This window comes from Cloeon dipterum, chromosome 1 (genome assembly GCF_949628265.1).
Source record: "Cloeon dipterum chromosome 1, ieCloDipt1.1, whole genome shotgun sequence".
NCBI lineage: Eukaryota > Metazoa > Arthropoda > Insecta > Ephemeroptera > Baetidae > Cloeon > Cloeon dipterum.
This window is the reverse complement of record NC_088786.1, coordinates 14,986,719-15,009,510: the sequence shown is the minus strand read 5'-3', so window position 1 is coordinate 15,009,510 and position 22,792 is coordinate 14,986,719. Positions and strand designations below refer to the sequence as shown.

The 22,792-nt window shown below is 36.7% G+C and overlaps 2 protein-coding genes across 6 annotated transcripts in view; one reads left to right on the top strand and one right to left on the bottom strand.

Annotated features, from left to right (window-relative positions):
- LOC135935308 (discoidin domain-containing receptor 2-like) overlaps window positions 1-1,529 on the top strand; it is a 114,357-nt gene extending 112,828 nt beyond the window's left edge. For all 3 annotated transcript variants that reach the window (XM_065477660.1, XM_065477584.1, XM_065477742.1), the window contains one exon: window positions 61-1,529. In XM_065477660.1, the coding sequence (XP_065333732.1) occupies window positions 61-210 (150 nt within the window). In that variant the 3' untranslated portion in view covers window positions 211-1,529. The remainder of the gene's footprint in view (window positions 1-60) is intronic.
- LOC135935478 (uncharacterized) lies at window positions 1,436-22,446 on the bottom strand. 3 transcript variants are annotated; one of them, XM_065477962.1, is made up of 10 exons: window positions 22,319-22,446; window positions 14,291-14,417; window positions 8,510-8,639; window positions 7,819-7,916; window positions 6,983-7,120; window positions 5,386-5,593; window positions 5,013-5,160; window positions 4,709-4,856; window positions 2,667-2,868; window positions 1,436-2,545 (listed from the first exon to the last, which is right to left on the bottom strand). In XM_065477962.1, the coding sequence occupies exons 2-10, from the start codon at window positions 14,408-14,410 to the stop codon at window positions 2,394-2,396; spliced, it is 1,344 nt and encodes a 447-aa protein (XP_065334034.1). In that variant the 5' UTR covers window positions 14,411-14,417; window positions 22,319-22,446; the 3' UTR covers window positions 1,436-2,393. The 3 variants fall into 3 exon arrangements, with proteins under 3 accessions (XP_065334034.1, XP_065334118.1, XP_065333950.1); XM_065478046.1 differs by lacking the exon at window positions 14,291-14,417 and having other exon boundaries at window positions 22,319-22,412; XM_065477878.1 differs by lacking the exon at window positions 22,319-22,446 and having other exon boundaries at window positions 14,291-14,493.
- Window positions 22,447-22,792: the final 346 nt, after the last annotated feature.

The following is a 22,792-nucleotide window of genomic DNA, read 5'->3' as shown; positions in this document are numbered from 1 at the left end:
TACTTTGTCTTCATTTTTGATACTATATGAAATAGTAACGTTGCTCCAATTTAATTTTAGGTGTTTTTGTGCAAGCCACCAATTTGCCCAAAGGAAGTATACGACTTGATGTGCGAGTGTTGGCGCCGAGAAGAGGACATGCGGCCATCATTCAAGGAGATTCACATGTTCCTCAAGCGCAAGAACATGGGCTACCAACCCAATAAATAGAACCAAAACTGTCTGTCCAGCTTTCAAGACCCTCAAAAATGGTGCTTCCAGGATTGAAAATATGAATGACAAGACGTTTCACGGTGCCGCCGCGGTTACTTTCTCACAGCTTCTTTCAAACTCAATAAAAATATCAAGAGATTTTGTAAATAAATGACAAATAGAGATCTCTACACTTTGGCGAAAATATTGATATTATACACAAGAAAGAGCAATTAAGACTCGAGCCATAATTGGTAGTATTTTTATGATTGGCTAGCAGCAGGGTATATTTTAATATTTTATCAACGATCGATTACTGTACACATATTGATAATAATGATTACAACTGCAACCGCTGAGTGTGTGTGTGCGCGAATAATACTTTGAAAACAATACAATGAAAAAGAGTGTAAATAACTATATCTGAATGTACATTCGTAGGCACTGACTAATTGTAATTAATCGGATAAGGTTCATTGATAAATTGATAAAATATGCTGTTCAAATGTAGCGTGGAAGATTTTAACGAAAAGTGAGATTTGTTACTTTAGACTTGATATGCAAGAAAGTATAAATTACGAAAACAGTATATGGACCATTCCTTCAACACACTCTATATTAAGCCACAAATCGATTAAGAGAGAGGATTTTAGGTACTTAGGGCGACTCTGAATTTAACTCTGTTTTGATCGCGAGTAGAAATTTAGTTAGTTAAAACTTCTGGGCACAAGTCTATTGCATTTTTATATGGAAGACTTTGAGTTACTCTAAAATAAAGAGAATCAGTCACCCTTCGGAAATGTAGTGTGTAGGAAAGAAAAATTGCCCTCATTTCCCCATCTCTAGTCAAATATAAGTGTGATATGCAAATAACTTCGTAAAATAATATTAAGAAATCGTTTCGTTGGCTACTTTTGTTCCCGTTTGAATGTTCACATCCACATTTTGCGATGCGTTTGACAAATTTAGAGGTGTAGGTGAAATGCCACGATGGAATTGTAGATTTTCATGCTGTTCCAACTTTGTGCTCACTTAGGGAAAACAACACAAGTTGCCAAAAAAATGGAGGTGGTTTTTTCCAGAAATAATTTGTATTATCGTTCATCTCCGCAAGCAAGTGTAAGAAAAATATCCTAAAAGAACCGTGTCATCGAGTTCCTCGCCCCTGATGCAGATAAATTAACTAATAAGTGTGATGTCATCTCTGTACAGTGGCTATCGAACTGAAAAAAACTACCAATCATCACTTGTGTGGCAAAACACGCCTGATTTATTGTTTGTTGTTAATTATAACATGATCGATTCGTCAATAAACCATCAAGTAAAGCCAAAATCAAGTTCCGGAGCCTTTTATTTGAAGGTCTCAAATTCGGTTTATCACAGATTGGTACAAATTATCTTCAGCACCAATGGTAGTGGACAAAGAACTATGGAATATATTGATTAACATTGGAAGCTGCTCCGTAATCGGTTCATATCTTTGGTTCCGTGTGTGCAAAAGTGGAGCTGGAATGTATGCGTGCTGATTAACTTGGTTTTAATTTTAGATGTATATATCGCCAGTAAATGTCTTTTTCGGAGATACAATATATATCACATAATAGGAAATAAATATAAGTGCTGTTAATTCCTATAAAATGCCTTAATAAAACTAAATCGTTTTTACGATTTCAGAGAAATACAAACTAAAATAAACTAAATAATTGACATATTTGTTGAATCGAGAGAAGTTAGGTGATAATACTATAATAGAAAAAGGAAGCACAGCAAAAGATGAGCTTGAAATTCGACCAAATGATTTGAATATTAAGTTTGTCTTGTACAAAGTAGGCAGCTAACATGCTTCTAGGCGGCTATAAGCGCACCTAAGAAATTTGCTGCATTTTTACATAGCAAGTGACGAAGGGTTGCGAAATTTTGGACGATATATAATAATGTTTCGATTGGAGAAATTTCGTCCTGTGAAAATAATTTTCAAGCGATACTGCAATTTTAACTCTGCAATTCAGCATTCTTTTGATTAAACTCTGGAAAGTTCCGAAATTCAAGTCGCATTTTGCGCAGAAAATCACAACCCTCTATCGTATAATGGGAAGTCTCGTTTTGCATCAAAGTGGCTATTGGAGGAAAATGACTCGCGGGAGGTCGGCGCGGCGACGAAATGCCATTGGGGACATATGGGCTCCGCGCCGCAGCGAAGTTCAGACGGGTCTAGGCACGTTGGCTACGAACTGGCCCATCACGTTGCCTCGTGGGTGGTAGTTGGCCACGATGAAGATGCGCCCGTTCTTGCCACGCGCTAGTCCCAGGCCCAGTTCTCGGCTTGCCTTCCAGATCATTTGCGAAAAGTGGCCTGGAACATCATACCATTTAAGTCCAGGCTCAAAACAGATTAAACGTATTTTTAGTTCGTATCTTTTATTTTTAAAATATGACTGTGACAGTTCAGAAACAAATATTGATCGTTGTGTTACCAGTCATGAGAATCTTGGGCTCCATTCCAAATGTGTGATTGCGGATCTCTTTATACCAGTAGTCACAAGCCTCCTTTGCTGAGGCAGTCGAGTCGGATGACCACACGGAGAAAATGTTCTCGCCATACTTGGCATCTGGCCGGTGCACGAAGCGATCCTCTTTCGCCAAAGTCTTCGCCCATTCAGTCGCGTAAGCACATAACTGAAAAATTATCAAGTTTCACGAAAAATGTATGTAAACCTATATTGGAGCCACATTCCGTCAAAGCAACAAATTTCTGTCCGGGGGTCGATGGATTTTGATGAATTTTTTTTGCGGTAATTTGGCCCTAATTATACTACAATACAATTGAGAAAACTCCGACTTTCCAATTTTTGCGGGTTTTGCGGGCGTTAAAGGGTCAAAATCTGGGAATTTTGAGTACTTAACAACTTTGCTCAGGGTGGTCCTAGAACAAAAATTAAAAAACCCGTAAACTCGTCTTACAAAGGCAAACAACTTTTACATTGACCTCAAAGTGGTAGGTCAAAGGTCAATGTCATAAAAATTGATTTTTTGATTTTAAACTCAAATTTGAAAATGAATATATCGAAATTTTTTATTTTTTTCATGCCCATTTTGTAGAGCATAAAAAATTAAGCTAAAAACGTTAAAATTTGGAATGGCGTTTTGCCTCATTTTTTTAATAAAAAATGAAAATTTTGAAAAACCTTGTTTTTCGAAGCTGGTAAAAAACGATGACCGACCAAATCTCGACTTCTAGTCATCCGAATTTAAAAAACCGCATACCGTTAGACTCCTCTCGACGTCCCTAAGTGCACTAAAGGGGTATAAGACCCACCAACCCCCAACCCCCTTTTAACCCCCTCAATAACGTGAAATTTAGAATTTTTCGTCTGTTTCAACACCATTGCACGACGTTCACGAGTAATTGTCTTCTTCAAACCAATTCAGTTACTTAGTTCACTTCAAATCGAGTCAAACGGTACTTAATTTTTGATAATAGGACCACCAAAACCCGAGATTCGGGTGCACAAAGATTTTTATTCTAAACGCGATGCAATAAAATTCTGGATGATCGACCAAATCTCGACTTCTAATCATCTGATTTTGAAAAACCGCGTACCGTTAGACTCCTCTCGACGTCCCTAAGTGCACTAAAGGGGTATGAGACCCACCAACCCCCTACCCCCTTTTAACCCCCTCAAGAACATGAAATTTAGCATTTTTTCGTCCGTTTCAACACCTTAGCACGACGTTGACGAATTGTCTTCTTCAAACCAATTCAGTTACTTAGTTCACGCAAAGACGAGTCAAACGGAACTTATTTTTTGTAAATAGGACCATCAAAAACTGTTTCATTTTTTATTAAAAAAATGAGGCAAAACGCCATTCCAAATTTTAACGTTTTTAGCTTAATTTTTTATGCTCTACAAAATGGGCATGAAAAAAATAAAAAATTTCGATATATTCATTTTCAAATTTGAGTTTAAAATCAAAAAATCAATTTTTATGACATTGACCTTTGACCTACCACTTTGAGGTCAATGTAAAAGTTGTTTGCCTTTGTAAGACGAGTTTACGGGTTTTTTAATTTTTGTTCTAGGACCACCCTGAGCAAAGTTGTTAAGTACTCAAAATTCCCAAATTTTGACCCTTTAACGCCCGCAAAACCCGCAAAAATTGGAAAGTCGGAGTTTTCTCAATTGTATTGTAGTACAATTAGGGCCAAATTACCGCAAAAAAAAAAAAAATTCATCAAAATCCATCGACCCCCGGACAGAAATTTGTTGCTTTGACGGAATGTGGCTCATTGATGTTTAACGCTTCAACCACTAAATTTACTAGAATCGATGTCCCTGAGTGGTTATGAAATGAAGCATGAATCAATTAAACAAACTGTTACGATAAGGAATAATTGTTTTGTTCCTTGAAGACTTAATTTTTCAATATTCGTATAAAATTTAAATTAAATTATTCTTGAAAAGAAAAAACAGGTTTTCCCGTCCCGTCACAATTCAATCATTATTGTGTTGCGTACATCATCACTGATGCCAAGTTCAGGCACTCCGTGTTTTTTCCTGTAGTCGTTGTGAACCTTAAGACCCTCTTTCACAAATTCCTCCAGGTCGATACTGCTCGCGTCACTTTCCGATCCGGGAGATATCAGTCTGTCCTTTGGGAAACCCCTGCAAAAGCGATTTTTTATTTTACAAAAAAACCTACATGACTGGAACTTGTTTGTATGCAACCAGTTGTGCATAAGTGCGTGGCAGTTTGCATAACAGCTGCCTTTAAGGCAGCTTGAGAGCGCAAAATCAAGGACGCGATTTTTATCTCCTTACCCAAGCGGAGGTACGTTCTCGGTAAAGCTGCCGATGAAGTTTCCTGGTGGCAAATAATTGCACACGACGAAGATTTGGCCGTTCCTGCTGTGCGCCACTGCCACGCCGAGCTCACGACTATCGCGCCAAACAACTTGACTGAAGTGTCCTGAGGAACCAACATATAAGAATTTACAACAATTTTCTTTTGACTACACATGGGATAAAATTCATAGGAATGATTTCTTTTTATTCTGCTATTCATAGATATAGATGTTTGTATTATTTTTTGGCAATAAATTAAAAATTCAGCTTGTATTTATAAAAAAATGACAAAATTATGAATAATGCTACTACTGCAATATTTTAGAATGGCAGCAACTTCATTTTTTACCTGATTTAAGGTTCTTGGGTTCTTTTCCGAAAGGATGCTCTTTGATTTCCATGTACCAGTTGTCGACGGGTTCCCTACCGGTGACTGTGTGGTTCGGACTGGATGACCAGCTGCAAAAAATGTTCTCGCCATAGTCCGAGTTCTGCCGGTGCTCTAAGTGGCCTCTGCTGGCCAGTCGTCGTGCCCAGTCAGCGCTATGCTTACACAACTGTGAAAAGCGCATATTTAAATTAACCGTTGAAAAAATAACCATTAAAGCTTGTTAATTTTTTTCTATGTTTTATTGATAAATAAGAACTTCCTTTCGTGAAATATCCATTGGTAACTTCAAATTGCAATGCTTCTAGGAACGACTTAAGGCAATTTTAAAAACAGTCTTCAATCACAATTTTTATGACTTTGATATAGCACAATAAAAATTGATAAGGTCTCTGCTGTGTTTTGCTATATTCTCCTCGGGTGATTAAGATACGCTTTTTAAATCACAAGCAATGGGCGTTCAACCAAATGGATTTTTCTAGACTAAACAATTTTTAAATTTGCATTTCCTAGCATCAATTTGCCTAGGCTGTGCGAAGCGCGATGGGTGCATCGTCACAACGAGAGCAAACGTATCCTGTGCGCCAAACCGGAAGTTGCCGCGATAGATTATGGGTCAACATCCAGCCTTCAACCGGCGACACAAATTTTGCTAAACAACTCTGCTCGTTGCTGCAGCTGATACAGATGAACGTGATGGAAAGTAAAATCTGCATATATCTCTATTTGCAGGTGACTAAATTTTATGTAAGGATTTATTATATTAAACACCATCAGCGTACGTTTTAAGCGTCTTAAGGAGATATTATGCTAGAATAATTTACGAGTTTCATATTAATGACATTTATCATCTTCTATTATGTCCAGAGCAAATTTTTTAATGAAAGATAAGTGCTGTTGTTGACCTTTCATTGCGGGAATAGAGAGTAAATGGGACCGACTAAATGAGCCAATGAAAATAAAACTTATCGTTTACACCTGATATGCACACACGCGTAGTCATTTGAATGGTTTATTGCTGCGTAGCAGCAAATATAGGTCTATTACTCAAGCTTTTGTGTTTGCCATGGGTCGAATAGCATTTTGCTGAAAATGTGTGTGCCAATCGATTACGTGATTATCAGCAAAGTCAAGGTCAGATGACGGTGCTGTCAGGGCCAAGGCTGCGTGCTGTGCATCAAACCCAATCAATAAAACACTTAATGGGTGTTTTCAGCAACAATTCTTTACATGCAATACACGATCGATTTTTATTTTTATCTTGCGATTTTAGTTGCTCTTATAAATTGTAATAAGGAATACAGTAGAGGCTGGTAGAGGTCAGTCAATGATAATGTAGTATAACGAAGCAAAGTAAGTCGTCATGTGAACCTCAAATCGGATTCAATATTATAAATAGCAATTGAAAATAAAATATGAAACCTGACAATCACTACTGTGACCAGTAAAATGTCTGATTAAATTATCACGTCATTTTTAAGAACATTTCACAATAAAAACTATTCCTATAAATTAATTACTTTGATGTGTTTGCAGGCGTTTAGTCTAAAAGTTTTACCTTTTTGTTGAGTCGCAAGGGTGGTGCAGCGTGTTTTGCCCGATACTCATTGTGCGCTCTCAGGCATTCAAGGGCAAAGTCTTCGTCCAGACCGTCGTTCATTGAGTCTTTCCGGCTTTTGATGCGATAGTCCGATTTCTGGGGGGAAAGTTGCATGATAAAAGTAACTGTAGCAATGAGGAAAATCATAAAATAATGTGAACATATTTTACTCTTAGTTTAACGCGTTTTCAAACAACCTTTGTTTGCCTTTCATTCTAAAAAACCGCAGTATGAAATTTGTTACAAATTTGATTGTGTGTGCAGTTTTAGTGGATCGTATATATTTTAAATATAGATTTTTATTTACGCTTGAGCAGTCAAAATGGTTTTGTGAATAAACTAGACCATAAAACCATTAATTAAAAGTAGGCCGCATTTTATTAACGCAAATTTCCATTCGGTATGTAAATTATTTCTTCGCTCTGAATAAGGACACCAACGAAACGAGGAATAGATAACCAGATTTGATCAATTTCAACGGAAGAAGAATAGTGAAAATCACGACACGTGACTCGAAAACTAAAAGAACAATAAGTTTTATCTGCAGTACTGCATGCTAGGCTAATTCTGTGTCTTTATTCAGGTTGCACCTCTTGCACGTGATCCGCGGCGTCAGTGTCCATCCGCGTGGACTTTTTATTTTGTGCAGAGCGCAGCTCTTGACAAAGCCTCGCTAATGACACATCTGCAGTGAGCAAGCAAACTAACTAAAGAAACGGACCGAGTGGCAACTGGCGACCGATCGCTAATAAAAGCCGCTAAATGAATAAATGAAAAGGGAAGAAAGGACTCACGGCGCGCGGAATGGTCGGCGTCCGTTCCAAAGTGTTGCCCGGTGAGCGTGGCTCCTGTGGACTCACCGATGAGCGCGGACTGATGCTCTTGCTCGGCCCTGAAAACGGACGCGATTATTCTGCAGAACTAGTAATTAAATATCGATGTTAGAATTGAGTCAAGAAACAAATTATTCACAATGGAAGTGAAATATTACAACAAAAAGCTAGACACAGAAAAATGTTTTCTCTTGGGACCAAAATGTTCACTGATGACATGGGAACTAACTGGTTAAATCAACCGAGTGAATTTTTATGCTTAAAATTTAAATTAAAGAAGGGGCCAAAGGTTAAGCAATTATTATTTCCGAATTTTTTAAGGAATAGTGTTACTTTTTGCTTTTACGTATGATAAATCATACTTTTGTTAAGAGATTTTGGCTGTAACTGGGTGAAGCATTATCAACAAACTAACAAAAATTATTGAAAATATTAAAAAAAAATACACAAAATGATTGAAAAAATGGAGGCTTCATAGCGACTTTTAAAAAATAAATTAGCATGTTGAATGCCGATGAAATACAGAAAATAAACAGTAATATCAGATATTTGGAAAGAAATACAATTGTAGTATAGTTTAGAAAATTCGGGATTATAAACTGACATGGAAATGTTATATTATGATTATTAGTATATTCTCATGTATACTAACCATTTGACCTGGGTAAGAGAAGTGCGTCAGGCGGCGCAGGTTGAACATCTCTCTTCTCAGATGTGGTGACCCGGCGACCTCCGCTGAAGGTCTCCACGGTTTCCCTGGTAACCGTCTCCAATTGGGGAGCCTGCGGAATCAACAACATAATTATACGCTTGAGCTGATCGACGCAGTTGATTAAAAACTGTGCAACTTAATAATTCATTCAGGGGCAAAAGGGCAAAAAAATTCTTGTGAAATCAACTTAGCGATTTAGGATAGCTTTACTGTTCGTGCAGTCGATGCTCATTGCAAAGCTCCACCTGTAAATAATGGAGCACTCGCTGCTCACGAAGTTGCTTTTATCCGTGTTTTATCTTCATTCTGTTAGCAGCACAGAAATGAAAACAACGACTGCAGCAGCATTCTCTCATCAAGAAATATTGGCCACTTAATCATGTTCCCTAACCAGGGATCAATAATAATACAATGATAGGGCCAGTACCAATGGTGATTAGGAAACACCTGTTTACAACTATATCAGTTTCAGTTTTAGATTATCTGGGTTTATCAGAATACCCTGAGAAAGAAATTAACTTTAATCAAGAGCTAAGAGAATGTTTGTTGTGGTGCAGTTCGCACCTCCCGACCGATAGCGATGAAATTTGCTGGTTGAAAATTGAGTTTCTGAGAAAAGCGGGAATCGAGTGAGCAGAGCAAGGAGCGTGTCACGATCTCACACCTGGCGTTTTCACGCTTCGAATAAGCAGAGCAGAGCAAAGAAGCGCAAGCTATTGGACCGAAACCCCAGCACTTAGCACTGATTTGTGGCATTTATTAGCACTAATTTTACTTGAACGGCACTTTGCCCCGCGAACAAAAGTACACACGAATCACTTTTAGTTTGTATCGTCCAGAAGAAACAATTTTCATATAAAAGTTATTATGTGTAAAAAAACTGAAATTTAAAATGGTTAAAACAACATAATATAAAATTTATATTATTTGCTCTAGATCGAAAATTTATTCGAAGTACATTTTTTAAATGGTTAATTTGGGAATAAAATAAATCGATTGCATTATTGTTTTATGACCCATATCGAAGTAAAAAATTAATTTAAAGCAAGCATCTGAATCCGTTGGAGTGATTCAAGAAGAACCGACGAACTAAGCTGCAGCTGCTGTTTTTGATTTACGTAATATCTGCACGGCTTACATCAAGTCATCGCACTCGAAACAAACCTGCTGCCGCCGGATCTGCACTGAATTAATGAATAAAGGAGGAAGGGAACATGCACACGCGCGAGAACACAAAGAGCACAAACGAGCTGCTTTGTTTTTATCAAGTTTCGGAACAATTCGCGGCAACAGGCTGAACAACTCAAAGCTCAAAGGAAGCGGTAAACAATGATGAATATTTGACCAGCATGCTGCAACAGGTGGAATTTCCTATACTCATTAATGACCCGTGCCTTAGATCAACGATAAGTCAGACGGTCAATCTCGATCGACACACTTTGACAATACTATTTCCATATACAGTGTACAATTGTTACTTATTGGAATTAAAAATATATTATATGACACTGATTAGAGTAAGTTTATCCGTATCTAAAGGATTTCTCAATAAAGCTTGGGAAATCTCAGAAATTAAAGCTCACGAATCATTAATCAAGGACAGTCAATTAATGCTTTTATAAAAACTACGCATTTTATGAGTATGTTATTAAGAAATTAGCTCAATAGGAAATGTTTAGAACCACTTAGATTCATGAGTCAGTCAACAATCGGAATTTAATAACAATCAACAAAGGAAACTTTGTGTTACAAAGAGTTAAAAACAATTCTAATATACAAGGTGCGCAAAAAAGTTATATTTAAAATAAACAATCTATTATGTATCTGCATTATATTTTGACACGACACTGTGACCCACACAAGGCGTTGCTGACTATAACCTTTGCGTCGATAAAAGAACAATGTTTGTAAGCAAAGGAGTCACTCTTTATAAAGCTCATTGCGAATTCGAGAAGTAAACACAAAGGACAAGCGTGCGAAACTACTGTCAAGAGTTGAGCTATTGGCTGCCGAGAATGAAAACATTAAATGTTTATGACATTAAGCGCCGTCTCGTTGTATCTTTTTGCACGCGGCGATAAATATTGATGAGTGCGAGGAAAAGTTTTGGCCACCTGCCGTGCGACTCAAAAATAAAAACACGCCGCAATTTCAGCTTGCTAATTGCTTTCACACTCATTTTTCACGCGGGACGCTAATTTCACTAAAATTATCTTATCGCTTAAAGATTGCTTTTTAGCTCTCGAGTTTCAATTGCTTTTACCAAGTCACCACCGTAAAATGGTATGATAATATTTTTCTTGAGCTGTTTTCACTAAATGGAAGCACAAAATTTACGTTTACTCGTCGCAAACGAATTATTACAAATGTCGTTTTAATTTTTGCTAAGGCTATGTTAATCGTAAATTTTATTGGATTTTACTAACACCGATCAGACGATTCTTCCGGAATGTAAAACATTGTCTTATATATATTTTTCTGATTTTATTTTGCTTTTTAAATATAAGAGCGTAATTAAATTTGAGAGAGTTGACGAAGCTTGGAAACCTAAAAAATGTTCTCTCATTTCTAACTTGTTAACCACCATGCTTCCTTAAATTTATTGACCTCCAATTAAACAGTAAGGACATTTGTTTTAACAAGGAACAAGTCCTTGGCACACTGTTAGCTGAGGAGACACAATTCAATTGAAAGCGGCGGCGAGTTAATTGCAACGATTAATTGCTGTGAACATCCTTAATTAATTCTCGCAGTTCTTCGTGCCGCAGAGAGCGAACCAGACAAGTCAGAGCGAGGCAGACGCAGACGACTAAAAGCTTATGCAACTCACGGGAAATGATTCCCTGCTGCACAAGCTGCATTTTCCCATGGAAGCATACACGCAAATGTTTTAGCGACAAGTGCACATTCTGTCGGAAGTGCTTTGGAATTGTTTCTCTTTGCGTTCTTATCATGTTTCTGCATCTGTGGAATGAAAAGTCGCGATTCAAGTAATTGCTAAGCTTGCAACACAATTGCCACATTTACTAGATCATTATTTTATTATGAAATTTGCAAATCTTATAATAACTATATTGTATCATATTGTTAGCAATGATCACTTGGTTTAAAATGCGTAAAGCAATAAAAAAAATATCTTTATTTTTAGAGAAGTTTCAGGATATAGAATTTGTCAGCGTTGCATCAGTCATTATTTTTCCCATATGTTCTTGGAACTGCTTCAATTTCGCTGCTATCGAAAGTAGTTTTGAGCTCTAACGAGAATAACGAGTCTCATCGACCGACGACTTAGCTGCTGAAAAAACGTAGTCGTTATATTGACATAGGCCTTGATTTTGTGTGGTTTCTGCTGAGAATGCATGCTCACGCTGCTCATTTTGAAGAAAACAAAACAGAGAATTAACGTGGCGCACAAACGTACAAAAACTGTGTTCAACGTGACTCTTCGATTTTCACTTTCGTTTGCTGCTATTGTTACGACGGAAGCGTCTGTAGGCGGAAAAAAACAATGATGCAAACGATGAAATTCCGTAATGCCTACTTAAGAAGGCAAGCATGGCTGCCGTAAAATTTTGAAATAGGTCATAACTGCCCATTCTGAAGCAAAATTACGCCTTAGAAGTATGTATTTTTATGCTCAAGGCCAGAGTGATTGTAGTCTCTTGAAAAGGTGGAAACCTCACTACTCTCTGTGGTTTTTGTTCTCAACGCCGGTAGCCGAGTCATGAGGACCAAAAATTTAATCTCGCAACGATATGATAAAGCAGACGTTGTTATTCGGCGAACGAGTTGTATTTCTTCAAATATTTGCCTAGCGAATTGAAAGATAAAAACGAGCGACACATTTGCTCAGCTGCTGTGCCGGTTTTTCGGCACTTTCGTTGAGTGAGCTGGAAAATTGTGGTTTGCTCAGTACAATTTCATTGTTCTGCTTTCTCGGCTCTAATTACGAGAGTGTTGCTGGAGCCAGACAAAACAGCCAGCAGCACGCACGCAACTTGATCTATATGTTGCTTATTTATCTGACGTGTGAAGGAGGAGAAAAAAAGTCCAACTCGCCCTAGCACACTTGAGCAGCGTGCATATAAACGTCGGTCCCACGAGAATAGAACAGCAAGATAGGGAACTGAATATCGCGACCGCAGAATGCATTTGTTAAAATTTCCAAACAACAAAAACTTGCAACCGGATGCAAAATATTGGCCTACTTTTGCCCCATATTTAATTTTCTACTGCTATCCATTAACCAATAGATCATGGAGTATTTTAATCAAATAAAAATATTCAAGAAGGGAACCAATGGTGCAAAGAAAAGTTATTTTTCATAATTTTTGGAAATAAAGGTTTGTAGACACTGTCCTGTTACTTGTTCTCAAGCTTTTATTCATTTATGCAGTACTATTGCACTACTTATTTTGCGCTGAATTTCTAAAATTTATCATTGTGTGTTCCAATTGTTAAAACAAACTGACTTCTAAATAACATAAAAAGCTTAATTTTATCCTCATAGCCTTGGAATTCCTACCGCGAGATTATAACATGGCTCTGCATATTTTCTCTTAATCAATCGAACGTACCATCAACTATTACAGGTGACTAATCAAGCGGTATTTTACAGATTAGTGCATTCTTATGTCACGCAGAGACTCTCCTGATATCACCGGCGAAAAATTCACCAAAGAAAAATTTGTATCCGAGAATTTTTCTAAATAACTCTTTTGAAACTCTTTTTGGTTTGTTTAAATGCGCCGTAAAAAGACCAGCGGCAAAGGAAAGTTGCCGTAAACAGAGGACTTTAAAGCAATTAGCGGATGTTATTTGTGCCGTATAAGCAGTCAAATTTCTGCAAATTCCTCGTTTTAACGTCCGATAATAACTTTCTACGGCGCGTTAAGTTGATAATTCTTGGTGACCTTAGTGATAGTCGTCGCAGACAGGCAAAATAACATAACTTTTAAGCTTGTTGCTTTTTAGATTGTTTATATTTGTCATCAAAGCATAATAATTGTCCAAAAACTACCGAAAAAAGACTTGTGTTTGCGAACACTTGATTTATTAAAAAGGTAGTAAGCGATTATACCTATATACTTATCAGATATATAAAGTAGATGGATAACAACTATTTAAACGCGTACTACAGTGAACTTGATACTCAAAATTGATCAAAAGAAGATCCTATTATTTAAAAAATATTCTTATATAAAGACCTCTGCTATGATTTTTAATATTTTATTAATTTAAGTCATTCCAAGTAAGGAGATAATTTTTTAATTAAGTTTACATGTATGTAGTTAGGGTGCTTCAAATTTAAAAAAAGAACTGAAATTTTAATTTCACAAAATATACGAAAATACATATAAGCAACTTATATTTTATTTGAAATAAAAAATGTGCTATTAACCAATTACAAAATTTTGGGGGTTTTAATTTTTTGCAATTTTATCCACATTAGATTTAAAATGATTTTATTGCAGATCAGCATGGTAACTTAACCATATTTTTTACTCTTGGTAAAGTTATGATGGTCTAATTATTTAAAACTTTAAATAAGTGGAAGAAATTGAATAAAATTTGATTATTATAAGAAAACATGACTCGATCATTAAAAAAACAGTTTTAAACGAATTAATAGCACAGGATATAGCCATTGAGGTGAATGGTATTAGAGTGGCAGGCAGATAGAGTAACTAGTTCGGCGGAAAGAAAAGAAGGGTCACTCACCGCGCCCGCCTTTGCCTGGACGAAGGTCCTCTGCTCGGTCTTGCGCACCATCACCACCCTGCTGAGGCCGCAGTGGAAGTCGTGCCCGTGAGTGGACGGCGGGATCCTGGACAGGTCCATGTCAGGCCTGCGGACACCGAGAAGACTCATTTCGCTTGCTTCGAAGTCGCTCGTTCGGCCAGACCGCACTGACTGAGCCTTTTCGTTTCGCCTCGCTCGCGGCGGAGCGGAAAATTAGCCTCTCCGCCCGCCGCACCGCCCCCACCACTAATTATTATCTTTCTCTCTCATTGTGATAATCGCGCACGCCAATGACGTCGAATAATTGAACGCAGGCAAAAAATTCAATGATGTGCATGCAGGTCTTGAAGGAAAACTCATCTGTAGCTTGGGTTAACTTTTTGAATTTATACTTCAACCAGAAATGAATTTTCAGATATAACAAGAAATAAAACTACTGCGGACAGCCAGGCCCCCCTGACGAACTTTGGTTAATTTTTCTAGTTGGAATACTTAAAAGGCATGCCTTGCAACTTTTTTTTAGCGTTATTAACAATTTTAAATTTATACCTTCTTCTCTGCCAGTGTGAATATCGATTGGAGCAGAAATTCACAATATTTTACAGAAGAGAGCAATTTAAATATTTTTAGTTGATTTTTTACTACTTTTCAATTTTAAGTGCTGCGAGAGTTTTACCCCGCTATCGCTACCAAATAACTAACCGATTTGAAGATTTTTTTTGCGCAACGAATGTGGATACTCACGACCCTTTTTAGATTTAAATAAAACCTAGCCTTTTTATTCCTTGCTGACTGTCTGGGAGAGTATCCTTTGTAAAATTTATTGATAATTTAAAAAAAAATAACCGAGTTTTTAAAATTAATAATTTACATTTCCTAGAGCAAGATCAGAAATCTATAACAATTAAATAACACGATTTCGCTTTTTAGTTAGTTTCATGTCTATTCCTATCGACTATTTTAATTTGAGAAACGAACTTTATATTTCACCCAAAGAAAAAAAACGAAAAATTCGTCACGTCTTTTTTAATTAGCTATTTACTCATCCTTTTTTACTTGGTACCATTGTAATTAAAAAAGGAAAGCAGCAAGGCGAATGCCGTAATTAACAAAAGTGATCAAGATGAAGCAGCAATTAAATAGTAACTATACAAGTATATAGTTTACTTGCTGAGTCGAATGAAAAACAACATCATCGTTGGGGAAAGGAGTATATATGCGATTAAATTGTTACGCACACGCACCATCATCACAAGCCACTGCTATGATAGATACACCGCAATGTTGCATATCATTTTTTCTACTTGTTTCCAACACCGCGACGCAGCACACATAATATGCTGCGTGTAACTCAACCCCTTCAACGCACACAAATTACACATGTATTCAGTCGTATTTTTATCCCTTTTCTCAGTGCCAGCAACGCTATTGATTCTGGCACCGACCTGACAACAGACTTTACCAGAAAATTCTCGTTATCCTTCGCACCCAGTTTTTCAGTCAATGCTCCTCAGCATGTACTGTGAAATTTTAAAAATCAAACATTCTATAACGCATATTTCCTAAATAGAAAGATGACCTTCCTACCCTCTTTTGAAATTTAGGGTTTCCAATTATTAACTAATTTAAAGTTTAAAAATTGGCGTTTTAATGTAATATTAGTTTATTAAACACGGGCATTGTGTACATCTGATTTTATGATATAAATTTGGGTAAATTTTTGACACTATATCTATTGTCTTAGAGGCTTGCGATATAATCTTGTTTTTTATCACAGACAAGGAAATGATAGAGACTAATCTTCTTTCCGCTTAGGGTACATTCACATTAAGGCAGAAATTTACGATGAAAAAAAAGTTCTTACAAATCAGATAGTGATATTGGCGTTTTAAAAGTAAATTCATATTTTAAATATTTTAAGAACACAAAATTCTGAATGTGAGGTTATCAAAAAATAGGGGGGGGGGTAAACCTTGAAGAATTTAAATTATAAGAGGTTGTCCTTTGAAACTAAATTTTAATTCATTATTCAAACTTGGGTTAGTAGCCTGTGCTGTTAATCAATTTAGGCAACAAATCAACGTCAAAAATTCGTATCCCATATATGACACTGGAGCTGCTCGGGTGTCACCAGTGAAAAGCTGTCAAAGGAACGATCTCGCGTGTGTTTGTGCTCGCTTGCATCACGAGAGAAGCCATCGGAGCAGAGACAGAGACGTGTCCGTCAGTGGCGCGACGCATTCAGAGGTGCTCCCATTTCAGCCTGAGCGGCTGGCAAAAAAAAAAACGTAATTCTGCGCGGCCGATTACGATTTTCCTGCCTTCAGTTCCTTCAGCTGGCTGCTGCAGCTTTTTCTCCTCAGCTTGGCCCCAGATCCGATCAGACGGCCACACAGACATCCATCTCGAAAATGAGATTGCAACGGTACACGCGCGCGGCGATTGTGTCGATCTGAAAGGGGAGCACAAAAAGCTGGCGAATCGCTCCAGCACTCGCAGCTACACCTGTTATTATTAATCCAAAGTCATCCTTCCTTCTCCAAATTATTTGCTGTGGACAATGAGGGCAACTGCTTCTAGCTTGCTACGTGCAATTGCTTCAACCGTTTATTTACAGCTCATAGCATTCAATCTGACAGTTATGCGAAACAAATTTTTCTCAACGGAGCACTTCAAAAGAAAATTTTAATTTAATTTGAAATTTGACAATATCAATGATTTTTAATGAAACGCTTTTATGGCAAGGTCAATGAAAAATGAACATTGTAAAAGAAACCCTAATTATCGAATGCCATTATTTATTTACTAATAACACACAGTGGAGGTCGTGTTGCGAATCATTTTCAATAGAGTAGTATAGAGTTTGAATCAAAAAGACTAGGATGCTTTGTTTCTTTGTCAACCGCAAGACAACGGTATATCAACAAATTTAAAATTCAGATAAGGAAAGCAAGGACTTGGAAACTTGGTAATCACGATTCAGTGGCGCTCAAATTAAAAGCGAGAGTGTGAGAGCAAAATATCGCCGATTTGCGATTGGCGTGAGAAATAATATTGCAGCTCATAAAAGTCAAAAGAGCGCAACAATAACACGGAAATAGCTGCTTACAGCTTGAAGAAAGTCTCACTCGTTCGGTCGCTCGCGAGGGCAATAATAATCACGCAGTGATAATAATCGTCGCTTTAAACGGGCCTGAAGAACCGTTTCAAAAGTTGACAGAATCAATAGCTATAACCATTTTGAAAATGAGTTAGCAGGAACTCATGAGAATACCCTCCAGAAAAGCAGCAATAATATCAAAATGACTATTAAGCTCTATCATTTTTATAAAATTATATTTATTTCTAGATACAAATCTTGCAAATTCAATGATACAAACTTACTTTGCTTAATTTTTGGTAGATTAATGTAGTGTAACTCATAATATAGGAGAAAGTCAATCCTCTATATCGTCTTTGCATTTCACTCTCCAGGCAAATATTCTTTAAACTTAATTTTGCGCCCCGCCCACACGATAATTTTTACTGCCGCATAGGCACATTAGAGTGAAAAATTCGCGTTTGGTTTTGTGGTTATGCTCGAGTTGCGTAAGAGGAAAGGAACTTTTACTTTTGGCAACAAAATCGGTGGAGAGTGCGTTTTTTACTTAGATGTAATCGAGCGAGAAAGCCAAGTGGCCAAGTGGAAATAATGCTTTGATACGCTGGTCATTACTCTGGCAAATGTTTCTCACGGACATTGACCGGCATCGTCAATTCATCAACAGCACCTTTGTTTTCCTTTTTAGATTAAATCTAGAGCACAATCAATCAGCTTTTTAATATATCTTTAAAAAAAACAATATTTTCCGTCTTATTCATAAAGTTATTGAGAACATATTTCATCCTATATTTAACTTTAAATTCAGTTGCATCGATAATTCGAAAGTTGGCTTACACTTCAAGTAAAATAAGAACGGAAATTTAAATTAAAAAAAATACATTTTATGCTCAAGTGTTTCATCAGCAGCAATATATAACAGTGAAATAAAAAACAAATATTTTAATACGCCGAAACAGGAGAGTAGCAGATGAAGCGGATTGCATTCTTTATTATCGATTCAGACAAGAAAATGTTCTTTATAGCTTTCCAAAATATTAAAGATGTGATCAAATTCACACTTTAAAACCCATTTGTAACTCATATATGCGCAAGAGCTGGGTGATGAAAACACGAGACTATTTATCAAATGTCAGGTGGCGTGTGAATTTAGAGGTTTAAAATGTTTGCTAAGCAATAAAAAGAACATAGCGCCGAATCATCTTCACACAAGGTTTTCAGCACGGATTTGCTTGTCTCGCAAACGCAGTTAAAAGATTATATTAAATTACAGCTTTGGAGATTAAGAAGGCAAACAAAAAGAGCCTAGAGAGTGCAATCAAAGTGCGTGTTTGTAAATATTTCGCGTCGCTGTGATAAAATGTCTCGAGACAGACGTAAAGGTGACCTTCACGTGTGATTTTCTGCACACGCACGCTCACTAGCTCTATTCAACGCGCATCAACGAGGAATGAAAGAAAGAAAATGCTTGAAAGCAGATCCGTTTGCTCATTATAATTAATGGTCACCGGCGTTATTCAGCTTTTCTGTATGAAATTTTTTCGCCTTTTGAAAAGTAAATAAGTTTTGGTAGCTTTCAAAGCTTGAAATTAGAGCAGAAGTATCATTAAATGAAGTATCAAAAAATGAACATACATAATGAACAAAAAAGTACTTTCATACTTTAATCTGCACACCTCTAAAATATAATGGTGTTTTTCAGGATCCCCAAAGTTGCATAAAATACAGAAGGAAATTTGTCGTAAGCAACTCAGCAGTGATAAAATCATTGCACGACTCGCATGCAATAATTAAATTTCGTCAAAAAATAAATTCTCATGAGTAACAACAAATCAAATGATATCTCGACCATTTTTAAAATTTTGTTTTGCTCAATACTTTTTTCGTCTGAAAATTTATAAAAAAAAATATTTAAGTTGAACTTTTTTGATGCATTTTATGATTACTAAAATTGTATCTAGAGCATTATGAAAATGAGTATTAAGTGTCAAACTTGAACAATACAGAGTTTTTAATATCGTCTCAATCACATGTGGCAAAGTATCGCTTTTCATTCTCGATTTTCGCACCACGTGTATCAGATTTCGCTGTTACGCGGCCAACAATAAAATTCGAGACCCGCGAATCTGAGCTGGGTGTGGTCTAGGTGTCTTTCGCGTCTGCTGCTTCAATCGTTCATTTCCTCGCGCTTATCAACGACAGCGACGACTATCGTGAAACATTTTTCTTTCAACGCAATCGTTTATCAACCGGTAAATCAGCAGTTTACGAACAAATTCCTTGACGCGTGTGGACCGTGATTTTTCCTTTTATCAGCATTACACTCATGATGCGTAATGGCATTTGACAATATTTCCCCATTATGTACGGGCGCGGTTCATTTACCGAAAAATGAAATGATGGCTCTAAACAGCAGATAAACTTATACCTTGCGATGAATTGAACAAGGGGGGCACACTGTATAATATCAATATGGTATAGCATTACAGAATGGTGTTGCAACATTAAAATAGAAAACAAAACAAAATGCACTTGATATTACAACATTCAGTGTAAAACTATCATCAAACTACTGTGCCGGTATTTTTAAGCTATTTCAAAACATGACACCTACAGCTAGATTGTGCAAGTAGAGTGTTTCTAAATTCATTCATAAATGTGAAGTATTGAAGTTATTGCCCGTTGAACTATTTAAAAACATATATTTTACCCCAAAATCACTTCTATATAGAAGTAGATCTGAGGTTGCAATTTAAAGATTGCATTTTAAGATAACTACCGCTCTAACTTGGAACAAAGTGAGAAGTTATTCTTTAAGCTATTAAATAAATTTTGATTTATATTTATAAGTTCCGGCAAACCATGTTAACCAATAATAAAAAAATTAAGTTACTTAAGTGTATTTTAGAAATAAATTAAAACAACAACAAATCTTAAGTAAGCAACAACCAATGAAAATAATACATGTTTGCAAAAATCATGTAATGCTAATCAGATTATCTTTCCTTGGTTTTTATTTCCTCATATGGTGCAAATAAATGTTTACACTGAAAATGTAACCAATAATTTATAATTTGCATTTAGTGTTCCTACCAATAACAGCAAAACACGATGGATTTTTTACAACGAGGAATGTCCGAATTTTTCTTCTAATGAATATTTTGATAAAAAGCATGTCACTCACTCAACCTGCTTCCTAAAAAATCGTAATTCATTTTCTCCATAGTTGTACACAATAGATGTTCAATAAACATATTATTTGTAAATATCTAAAATTAGATGAATTAGTTTTTTCTACGTTGCAAAAAATATTTTTCAAATGAACAATTTTGCTAAACCAAGAGGAGAGAATTTCGTCAACTGCGCAGTTTGGGAGAATTATCGCTGACGTCTGTACTAGCACGCAAGAAATTGTTCACGTATATTTAGAGACAAGTGGTGAACTTGTAGTTCATCAAATCGATTGTCACTGAACTTGAAAGTGAGACGGTGGGCGGGGGTTGAAACAATGCGCCGGGTACACCCCTTATGACGTTAATTTTTTTCATTCTCTTATCACGCAGACACCAGAGGGGCTTCATCTTCTCAAAGGCTCTCCAAAGACAAGTACTCTTCAAAATTAAAGACGACAAGTCATAATGTGATGATGATGGTGTTGCTTTTGTGTTTAATTGCTCGGATCTGAGTTGTTTAAAGTGGATTAATGCAGGGCGACCATTCAAAATTATTCAAATATTCTCCAAAATTTAAAGTGCTTGGCCACATTTTCTTGGCAGATTTCGATTCTTCGATCTATTAAACAGCTAGTGTATAAAACATTTCGGGGAAACACATTATTTCGAAATAAAATCAGTTATCAAGTAGGGCGAGACAGTCCTTAAATTACCATTATGAAAAGCATGCTAATTTTGCATCCACTTTTCAAAAAATAAATAAAAATAAAAATAGAGTGCTAATTTAGGACAATTTAGGCTTCAACTGAATCCTAACGGACGAGTTTATGTATTGGCAACAAGGATTTTTCCAGGCTTTTGCAGTATCAAAACCTTCTTTAACTCAATTAGAAATAGGACTACTCAAAAGAGATTGACTATAGTTTTCATGTTTGGGACTAATGTAAAAAGTTAATTAATCATAATTTATTTCCAAAATTTTTTAGTTTTTTAAATTTGAATTATTCTTTTTCAACCAACTTTCCATTTTTTGGTTTTCATCAAACAAAATATATAGATATATGTATTTTGGTAATTTTCGTTAATTCTTGACGGGATAGACCCATCGGTATGCCTCATAAAGGGGAATCTCCTCTTAACGGAAAATAATACGACTACCAGTAGGACGAAGAAAGTGCTATTTGAGTTGAAAAATAAATACACGGACAAAGTAACCATTGAATTCAAAACTTTAGTTAATTTATGCTTGAACTCCATCCTTAAGAATTGCTTTGTGCAGTGGAAACATAGATAATCCCGGGATATAAATAATCATTCACTAATATATTCTTTGCCAGATTCATATATCAAAAATTAAATTGACGGTCAATCCAACAAAACTTTATTCCAGATTTACATTGAAGTGCTCTGCTGAATTCTTAACTCAAAAATGAAAATATCTTATGCTTTTTTTCTTTTAGTTTTCTTTTAGTCAAAGTATTACAAACTGAAACGCACATCTTGTGCGGTCCAATAACAGCATCAGAATCGCATCATCAGGGCTGCCGGCGGATCGATACACACGACTAGAGTGAACAGAAAGAGCCGGCCATCCGCAAAACGCGAAATCCGCAGCATCCGCGATATTGTCTGGTGATGCGGGTGGGTGGAAGGAAAGCGGTGCCCCGACCCCCGGCGGGCAGCGGCATTCGGGGTTCTAATTTCGGGTTTAGGCCGACAGGGCCGTGTACTCACCGGCGGATGCTGAATCGATCGGGGGTGTTGAGTCCGAGGGATGAAGAGGCCCATTCACCACCGGCACTGCCGCATTTCTGCCGCCGACGCCGCCGCCCGAGATGCTGAACAGCAGCGAGAGCGCGCCTGCGTCCTCACTTTTACTCTTCCTTCCCTCGATTGCTACTCGCGCCGACTGTACAGCAGCTCTCAAAGGGTTTATTTGACTGGTTTTTCGCCACTTTTAATGTCGCTTGAGTACTGGTGCTCAACAACAGTCTCCTCAATGTTTCTTTAAATCAATTTTTCTATTTCAAAAAAAATTTATTCATATAAAAATCAGGTACACCTAAAAATGGTCGATGGACATATTGATCCAGATAATGCTGAATTTGAAACATATGCAGTTGTTCTACCTCCTTTGTCGTCTGAATATTTGCAAAAACATAAATATAAGCAAGAGAACAAAATGAGCTCTTTATAACAAATTAATTT

What these genes read in the sequence shown, in the direction of transcription:
- LOC135935478 (XM_065477878.1), bottom strand. Translation starts at nt 14,440, where the DNA reads ATGAGTCTTCTCGGTGTCCGCAGGCCTGACATGGACCTGTCCAGGATC. An exon ending in TCCAGGCAAAGGCGGGCGCG is followed by an intron (nt 8,640 to 14,290) that starts GTGAGTGACCCT and finishes TTGATTCCGCAG; the next exon opens with GCTCCCCAATTGGAGACGGT. An exon ending in GAGAACGTACCTCCGCTTGG is followed by an intron (nt 4,857 to 5,012) that starts GTAAGGAGATAA and finishes TCGCTTTTGCAG; the next exon opens with GGGTTTCCCAAAGGACAGAC.